General features: G+C 36.4%; 2 protein-coding genes across 2 annotated transcripts; both read left to right on the top strand.

The window, feature by feature from the left end:
• Positions 1–771: 771 nt before the first annotated feature.
• On the top strand, positions 772–3,851 carry LOC113053460 (radial spoke head 1 homolog). Its single transcript, XM_026218506.1, has 8 exons — positions 772–1,069; positions 1,149–1,262; positions 1,382–1,487; positions 2,368–2,458; positions 2,652–2,787; positions 2,965–3,036; positions 3,589–3,703; positions 3,813–3,851. The coding sequence occupies exons 1-8, from the start codon at positions 1,019–1,021 to the stop codon at positions 3,833–3,835; spliced, it is 708 nt and encodes a 235-aa protein (XP_026074291.1). The 5' UTR covers positions 772–1,018; the 3' UTR covers positions 3,836–3,851.
• Positions 3,852–5,271: 1,420 nt separating this feature from the next.
• Positions 5,272–9,250, top strand: LOC113053459 (syntaxin-19). The gene is made up of 2 exons (XM_026218505.1): positions 5,272–5,470; positions 7,335–9,250. The coding sequence occupies exon 2, from the start codon at positions 7,432–7,434 to the stop codon at positions 8,317–8,319; it is 888 nt and encodes a 295-aa protein (XP_026074290.1). The 5' UTR covers positions 5,272–5,470; positions 7,335–7,431; the 3' UTR covers positions 8,320–9,250.
• The last annotated feature ends 489 nt before the right edge of the window (positions 9,251–9,739 follow it).

Here is a 9,739-nt window from a genome sequence, read left to right as displayed (position 1 = left end):
CAGCTGAAAATGAAACTGTATTTTGTATTTTGGTTCAAATAAATGGAGGCTTGGTGAACAGAAGAGAATTCTTTAATAAAAAACATTAAAAATCTTACTGTTCAAAAACTTTTGACTTGTTTTGTATATTTTCACATTAATTTTCACATGGATATAAACTGAAAACATGAATCTAAAACCTTTTTAACCTTTTAAAATTCTTTAACCTTTGTTATATTATACAATAGCCACTTTATGAGGAACAACTGATGCTTTTAAAATGCGACTTGAAAAGGACTTGTAAAGAAAAAATATTCAACTTCAAGCATTAAGCCAAGCTTTTTGATCAAAGGATTAAAATAAGAAACGCTCAGTGAAGTGTCTCAACCACTGAATATATATAAATGTGTGTGTTCTGAAAGTAAAAGTGTTTTTTAGTCCGTCTCTGTATAGATAGATAGATAGATATAGCTATAGATATGAAAACAAGGATGTGTGGTTGTGTGCTTTACTAGTAAAAATCACAGACATCCTTGCTGATACTGAGTTACAGAAAACAGACTATTTTACTTGATCTTAGTGCTGCATTCATTTATCACCGGTAAAATATGAAGTGCCACAAGGATCTGTCCTAGGTCCTCTTCTATCTTCAACATACATGTTTCCCCCGGTAATATTATTAGAAAATACGGGATTCCTTTCCACTGTTATGATGATGATACTATATATCTCAACGAGACCAGATGAAACTTCTAAATTATCTAAGCTAACAGAGTGTGTTAAAAATGTGAAAGAATAGATAGATAGATAGATAGATAGATAGATAGATAGATAGATAGTGTGTGAGTTAATTTGAACATTAACAGTAAGTTAGTGGTTTATTTTGAGAGTGTTTTGTCAAAGCAAGCGCGTTCTGGGCTGATAGTCATTTGCGCGTGCGTGTTTCGTTACTATGGTAACGGTAAACAGTCTGGAACGGAATCTGTTCCTCTGGGATAGTTCTCTCTTCTCTGATCATTCAGCTCTTCTCTAGTTGATCATGTCAGACGCGGGCTCTGAAGAGTTTGACGACGAGCAGGGCTCTCTGGGGGTGAGTTACTCTCAGTAGTTCCCTTCAGCTGACCGTGAGTGGACAGTAAGTTAGCGGACAGTATTCGTGTGTGTTGCAGGAGTACGAGGGTGACCGAAATGAAGCAGGAGAGAGACATGGACAGGGCAGAGCTGTCCTGCCGACTGGAGACACTTACCAAGGAGCTTATGAAAACGGCAAGAGATGTGGCCAGGTCATTCTGCTCATCAAACACACCCGTTAGCTCTGCTAAAACACGCATTGACCCTTTAGCCGTTTCTGTTCCCATAAACAATGGAAACATGCGATAATCACCGTGTTTCTGTTTATCAGGGGACTTACAAGTTCAAGAACGGGGCCAGGTACATTGGAGAATGGTACATGAATTTAAAACACGGACAGGGTACATTTTATTACCCAGATGGCTCCAAATATGAAGGTAAGTCGTTATCTATATCATCTCAAATAGCCTACATATTATATGTGATTTTAGGTTCAGATATGTTAATTCGTCATGTGTCATGAACTTATCTTTAGTTATTACCTTAACTATTAAAGACGGAAAAATAACAAAAAAGCTCAAATGAAATAAAGTAAAATACTAACGTTAGTTGAAAACTTATGACAATTTTGAAATGCCTTGGCAACTAACTGTTAACTGAAATAAGTGCGAAGTAGAAATATTACAATTACTGAAATAAAAAACAATTAAACAACAGTGTTTAAAAAATGGTAACGTATCAGCATATAATTTTTTTTTTAAAATTAAAAAACATGTATATATATATATAAATATATATATAAATATATATATATATATATATATATATATATATATATATATATATATATATATATATAGTTTTAATTATATGTATATGTTATACAGTATATTTAATGATTATATATTTTGTAAATTATACATATATAATATCAAAATATTCAATAAGACTATAACAGTATAAAAGTAATACTAATACAACATTGCTTTTACAGTATTTATTAATCTATGTTAATGTCTACAAATACTAATATAATTTTAACATTACATAAACTGACAATGTATATATTTATAAATTAATTAAAATATTTTCAAATTACTGTAAATTTTTGCATGGTGACTTTTCACTTTTCACTAAGTGTTATGCTAATAATACAATGTTTTAAAAATGTTATAATTTATAAAGAAAATATTGTATTCAAGTAGAAATAAAAATTCCAAATAGAAGCTTTTTAAAAGGTGTTCTCAGACTTTCTGACCCAGACTCTAAGAGTCTAAAATGCAGTCTTCTCATATCTTGTGTCTTTCTGTTCTGCAGGAAGTTGGGTTGATGACCAGCGGCAGGGTCATGGTGTGTACACATACCCCGATGGAGACACATATGATGGGGAATGGATGCACCATCAGAGGTAGTACATAACTTGATTCACTGATCTAATCTAGTAATCTAATTTGTCTACTCTATGGATATGAGTTGTAACCACTGATCTATATAATATATCTATATTATAGATCAGTGGTTGTAACAGTATTCATAAGATCTTTACCTCAACTGAAAGTGTATGGGAAAACATGCTTGTTAAGTACCTGTTCCTCTGTTAGACATGGGCAGGGAACATACACTCATCACAACACAGGGTCTCAGTACATGGGCACATGGATCATGGGTAAAATGGAGTCCGCCGGGGAGCTGATCCATCAGAACCACAGATATCGGGGCAACTTTATCAATAATAATGTAAGTTATACTCTACATGTATGGTTTTGAGCAGGTGGGTCGTAGCAAACGCTTTGTATATCAGTTCAAATCAGTTGAAATTGTTCTCTGTTAACTTCATCTTAAATATAGCAAACAAGTTGCACTTCTCTGACACAGTGATCTCATGATCTCTTGTGATTGTTATTTCTTTTCTAGCCCTCTGGTCCAGGGAAGTATGTGTTTGACATCGGGTGTGAGCAGCATGGAGAGTATCTCCAGATAGATCAGGTATGTCTCTTCACATCTTTAAACCTCATAAGAGAGGTGCCATGGTCATATATACTATATAGAAAATGTGTTCTCAGTCTCAGCAGTGTTTTGTTGTTTTTGCATTAAATTGTATGAAATGTGCATGAGTAGTGTATTTTAAATCTTATTGGTATATTTAAAAACACACATGCAGTTAATATTAATGAAATAAAAGGCAACTGAAGTGTTCTTAAAGATAACAGCATCAATGACTATGTTTCTTAATGCACTTTAAAAATGGAAATTAAGTCAAATTAAAAGTTTGACTTTGAAAACCGATTTCGAATCATGGTTTTAATGTACTTTAAAGTAGTTTTCTAATGTCACTGCATCCAGCAGATTTGAAAGTAAAAGGTTTAATGTTTAAAATTAGTTTTTTTTTTTTTTTTAAATCGATTTTCTTTTTTTTTCTTTTTCGAACAAATTTAACAAAAATGATCAAGCATTTTAGGGGCACTGCCTAGAATATAATATTCTTATGCATAATGAATCTGTGTGAAGCCAAATCTTAAAGGCAGTTTTGTACTGCAGGACAAAGGAGATGCAGAAGATGACGAGCCTTTCATAACCACCGTCTTGAAGTGGAAACCCAAGGCAGTCACTGGGCCTTCGGTCTGGACCAATGAGAAGGATTCTCTCACCTCAGGTACAACCGTATCCAGTTTTGAATATCAAACATATTATAGATTGCCTTTACAATGTAGCGCTGCAGTGTGAGTCAAGCTGAACTGAAGTACTGTGTCTGTTCATTGCAGATCAAGTCGTGCTGGAAGACTGAGGAAGACAAACCAGAAGATGATACAGAAGAGAGAGGACTGCTGGTTAATGATATCTGACAGCCACTTCTCAAGTTCAGCAACAATGGGATGATCGGATCCTGTATCAGCCTAAAAAGAGTAGTAACCACTGATCTATAATATATATATAGATCAGTGGTAGTAACCTTCTGACTGTACATGATCATGTCTATTACAACACTTATTAATAAATTAATAAATGTACATGAAGTATTTATTTGAGTTTTCATTATTTTATCATGTCATATGAATTATACATGAAACTTGCACAGCGATGTGGGAAATCTGTTGTTTGTGACAATAGTTTTAACAGTTCAGCATCATCACCTAAGGAATAACTGACCAATCAGAATCAAGCATTAATTCAAGTCTAATTCACTAACAGCAAAATCTGTTTACACATGATTTGGAGGCCCTTCGAGCTGAAAAGTGTTGTAGTTTTAAAAACAGCAGAGGGCGCAATGAACCCAACGAAAATGATCTGTTACTGAAAGGGTCTCTGGGAAAGCCAGAATGGTTCTTCTATTGCATTGCTACAAAAACAATTGTGTTTATTGCATTAAAAGGGACCCAGACACTTGTGAACAATCACTTTTAAAAAGTTTGAAAACCACCTTATTTCATGAATCTTTTTAAAGCATTTTTAATTATAATAAATCATATTCATCAAGGCCTAAATAAAGCCGTTTTATGTCTGTGTCAGAGATACATGGCCATGTAATGTCTTGCTGGAAAGTGTAAACAGTTTTGTATTTAACTCATATTTTGGCCTTTCCACAGCAACTTTATATTTAAATGTGTGCAGTATGCTGGAAACTTTCATCATTCATCAAAGTGATGGAAAATTGATTTCGGTTTAAGTTTAATTTAAGATTTACAGTAGGCTAAAAGAAAAGTATAAAACCTTTAAAACATAAAGAGGAAACAGAAATAACGGGTATATCAAGGCTTTCTAACGTTATCCTTCAACAGAACAAGTTTGTCAGTCTGTCACACCCATATAATAATACTCCCTCTCCTGCCATAACATGACAAAAAACAGCTAAACCAGCCAATCACATTCTTCTCATTATTACAAACCAGATGAATGTAAAGTTACGAGGAAACAATATAGTGGTTGAGAACAGAAACATGTCTGCGTAGATCTGTCCTGGATTTCAAAGCTTTGTCAACAATACTTCATACAATACTATTCCTGAGCTCATTGTTGTCTCGTACACAATAACGGGTGCCGACGCTTGGGTCACCGCATGGGCTCTTTCAATGCCTTTGAATCACATCACCCACGCTTCTTCTGCCTGACAAGCGTCGCCCAGCATTGGTCAAACAGACGTATAACTGTGACTGGGGGTGTGGTTTAAAACTGGCTTGACCAGATTTCCCAGGAGTCTGTGCTTTGTTCCTCTGATATCCATATCTGACACCAGTGGAGCAGAGGGAAAACTCACACTTGCACATATTTGTGTTGCTGGAAGCTGAGAATATGCCAAGGACTTCCTGAACACTTCAACTGCTCTGACTTCACAAGTTCATTGCCGAATCAAGTGTTTGCTAAAACTCTGGGCAACTTAAAATGAAGCAATATTCAACCTTCCAAGGATTAAAAGCAATAAGAGGTAATATTGTTTTTATTGTTCTACTAATCAGTTTAGTTTAGAGAAGCCGTGATATACTGACATCCAGGATTCAGATATTTAAGAAATATGCAGCCTTCTCTGAATATCAATAGCTAGAGAAATTATCATAATCATTGTTATCAAATAGAAAAAAAATATATATATATATACTAAACAGCTGTTTTTGTTAGTGTTGTAACTGATATATTAATTACACTGTAGTTAAATTAAATTATCACAAAAATACAGTTTCACAGTAGTATGGTGGGATAAAAGCATTTCATAGAAAGGCTATATGCAAATAAAATACAAAAGATATATAAACAAATATTACAGCGCATATTAACTGATACACAAATATAAAATGTAATATTACCTACTAATAAAACAATACTTAAAAAGTATATACTTAAGGGCAAACTAAATGCGTAGAGTACTTCTTTTTCTAATTTGAGTTTGTGTGTGTGTGTGTGTGTGTGTGTGTTGGTTAATGTACTCACAGCATTTATGGCAAACTAAAATATACATTAATGAAGGTTTTATTGAAACATGTCATGTATGAATGATGCCGCTGAAATATAGTACTTATTAACTCTGAACGCATTATTGAATAACAAACTAGTTAAAATGATAATCTAATTAATTATAATCAAATAACACACTGCAGATGTAATTATAAACAAAGACTTTACAAGGTAGTCGACACATCAAAATAAGTGTAATCACAACTTTATATCAATATGATATATTAATTCCTGATTGTTAAAAAGGACCACCATTACACAGTTAGACCAGCGGAGTGGAATCATATCATCATATCAGCTTGGATATAACATAAAACTATCATCACATCAGCTTGGATATAACATAAAACTATAATCATATCAGCTTGAATATAACATAAAACATTAAATGGTTTATATGGAAAGCAGAGAGATTCTAATAAAAGCCTAAAGAGGCACCTAGTTCTAATTTGATACGACCTAGTTTGATCTGAATTCAGTAATAATAAAGCAACATCAGCTGAAGGCTGGATTAGAGAGTGTTGTGCAATGCATTGGTGTGACTTCTTGGACGTCCTCCAGCAAACAAAGCCCACTCTTATATTCATAAGCTTTCGCCCTTAGGAGCTCGTTTGGGCTGTTCTCACACACACATGCAACTGCAATCTTTCCTGTTTGAAATCCCTCTAGTAAGCAGATAGCCTGTGATTTGGAGCACTCCATGTTACTTTCCTCAGACAAACTTGGTATGAATTGTCTCTGGTATAACCCATCCCTTGGTGTTATGCTCACTTTCCAAAACCACAGTCCAGGCAGCTAGACCAAGGAAAAAAACGGTAGCAGTCATGCATCATACTTTCTGTAAAGCAGGCCAGTCAGTCAGTTATTTGGAAGCAGATTCCAGTGAATGTGTTAATATATCATGTTCAGTACAGTGTCAGAACAGTCTTTATAAATTACAGTGGTCATGATGAATGCACAGCAGTGATATGTGGACTGGGTTTTCTAATAAAAGCCTTGGTTTAATCCCTCTTTTAAAACAAGAGCTGCAGCTAAAGGCCTAATGCATGGAAAAGCATCTGACAAAATTAGGAGATTTACATGCAGCAAATATAATCTGTTTCTGTTACTCAGTATCAACTAGGATGTCTGTGATTTTTACTAGTAAAGCACACAATCACACATCCTTTTAATCACACACACATAGGATACAGGATACAGGTTTGAACATGAGGGTGAATTAAATATCCTTTACATTTTAGGTGAACTAGTCTTTTAGGAATTAAAATTGTCAGTGCAAAAAAGTAATTAAAAATGAGGACGGTAAAGATGAAATGTGACTCTTCTCTGGTTAATTACAGGGTATGAGAAGCAGAGGAACATTCTACAGACAGACAACACTCAAACCCAAGAGAAAATCTGACCTGGTCTCCATCAAGGTCTTCTGTCTCTGCAGTGATGAAGGACCGCATGGAGGAGCTACGTCAGCAGATGAAGGCCAGCGAGAAGGTGCTGGACAACCACCCCTTCAGTGAGGAGGAGGAGGACATGGACCCATCCTCGCTGATAGGCCTGCAGGCCGTGATCTTCGAGGCAGAGCCCGTCCAGGACAGCTTCCTGAAGGAGGCTCAGAGCATTCACAACAGCATCGAGGAGCTCAACTCTGAAGTCCGTAAGTTCGGTCAGCAGCAGAGAAACTTCATGGCCACTATCAGGCGATTCAGCACCATGAAAAAGGAGAGCAGCGTGACGCGAGACATCAAGTTGATGGCTGAGAGCCTGCATAAAAGATTAAATGCGCTTTCCAAGAAGGCTAAGCAAACCGAGGCCGAGCTAGGCCCGGACGTGGCCACGTCCCGTATCCAGAAGGCCCAGCACGCAGCCCTCTTTCACCAGTTCCAGCAGGTAATGCGCCAACACAATGACGCGATCCTGAACAAGCAGCACAAATGCAAGCAGTTCATCATCCGGCAGTTGGAGGTATCGGGCCGCGAGGTGTCCGAAGACGAGGTGGACGACATGATCGAGCAGGGCAAGTGGGAGATCTTCAATGAGAACATCATAGTGGATGCAAAGATCACCCGAACGCAGCTCTCAGAGATCGAGCAGCGCCACAAAGAGCTCCTGAACCTGGAGAGCAACATGAAGGACCTGCGAGATCTCTTTCTAGAAGTGTTCATGCTGGTGGAAGAGCAAGGCCATCAGATCGAGAACATACAAGCCAATGTGGAGAAGACGCAAGACTATGTAGCGGTCACGAAGGAGAAGTTCAAAACGGCGGCGAGATACAAGAAGAAGAACCCTCTCAGAAGACTGTGCTGTTGTTGCTGTCCTTGGTTCAGATAGCAGGGCAAGTTTGGCAGAATGAACTATGGGAATGTTTCTCATTTGCTGTTCTCTCAAGGGCAGAGTACACTAACTGCAGACACTGACCTCTGTCTGATGAAGATAAAAACCAAGGGCACAAAGCACTTTTGGACAATATTAAAACAGGAAGGCTTCATAGCAATGGAGACAGTTGGGTGTTGACATGGAATATGAATGCTTATATAAAGATTTCACAAAAGGTTATTATGTCGTCACATCACTTCAAATTATGGCAGAGATAATCAAAGGTAAAGTTTGTTTGTATTTTATTATTGTGGGAAAGGTGCACTATTTTAGATGTTAGTTCAATTTGATTTAACTGACTTCTGTTTTTTCCCTTTCAGTATTATTTTAAATTGATATTTTTTTTATTGTCTGCTTTAGATTGATCAAATAACTGAGAAAATCACATTCTTTCTTAAGAGACAAGACTGAGCAAATATGCCTTATATTTTCAGGTAAAAAGCCTACTGAAAGATTTCTGCAAGTCTGCATCTAAGGGGGCATTTGCACAACACTGTTTTCAACTAAAAATGGGAAAAAAAAGTATGCGTTTTGGCTATTCATTTACACAATAATGGCATTTTGGGTGCCTGAAAATGCAAACTTCACGAATGGGTTAAATTACCCTCTTAAAAAAATGTATAATAATAATAATGTGCATGCATATTACGTTTTTAGTAAATCGTTGTTGTGTAAATGTACCCAATTTTTTTTTTAAACAGAAAAGCTTTTCCTTTGTGTTTTTGAAAAGTTTTGCACACAGCTGACCGTGTTGTCTGAAAGTTTACATGGTTCTGTGAAAACTGAACTGAAACTGCTGTAATGTGAATCCCAGGCCAATAGATGGCGATGTCTCTTGATAAAGAAACACTGTGCTTCTGCACATATTCACATTTCTCCAAATTCACACTTTTGTAGTTTACACAAGACGATGACTGTGTTGTTTTCAAAAACCTGTTTGCAAAACAAAAACTGTGTCATGCGTGGTCACATTTACCACCGAGAGTGAGCTAAATCCACTTGTTTTAACAGACTCAGACTTTGACCTAGTCAGCTTGGACGCCATGTTGAGTTTGAAGTGGATGAAAATGAGGTTGTGAGGGACAGCCGTACAGCATTTACAATGACTCGCACTGTATAAAGATACTCAATCACATAATTTTCACAACAGAAAGCTTGAAAGTGATTTCTGTGCCAGCTGAGCAGATAGCATGAGCACGTCTTCAAGATGTCTGTTAAACATAAACGCTTCATCTGGAAAGCATCTGCTGTGAACAAACATCTGACAAACATCTTTGAAAAGCCCGTCTCACATACATCCTACATCACATGCAGTCTAATATTTGCTCATAGTTAATGAGCCGTTTCTGTGGAGCTGGTTAGTCTCATGATGAGG

This window comes from Carassius auratus, chromosome 34 (genome assembly GCF_003368295.1).
Source record: "Carassius auratus strain Wakin chromosome 34, ASM336829v1, whole genome shotgun sequence".
NCBI lineage: Eukaryota > Metazoa > Chordata > Actinopteri > Cypriniformes > Cyprinidae > Carassius > Carassius auratus.
Note: the sequence above shows the minus strand (reverse complement) of the source record. Positions and strands in the feature narration are given on the sequence as shown.

Excerpts from the sequence above, each read along its gene's own strand:
- LOC113053460 (XM_026218506.1), top strand. The coding sequence starts at position 1,019 with ATGTCAGACGCGGGCTCTGAAGAGTTTGACGACGAGCAGGGCTCTCTG. Across the intron at positions 1,263-1,381 it reads ACGGCAAGAGATGTGGCCAG|GGGACTTACAAGTTCAAGAA; the intron begins GTCATTCTGCTC and ends TCTGTTTATCAG. Across the intron at positions 3,704-3,812 it reads GAAGGATTCTCTCACCTCAG|ATCAAGTCGTGCTGGAAGAC; the intron begins GTACAACCGTAT and ends TGTTCATTGCAG.
- LOC113053459 (XM_026218505.1), top strand. The coding sequence starts at position 7,432 with ATGAAGGACCGCATGGAGGAGCTACGTCAGCAGATGAAGGCCAGCGAG.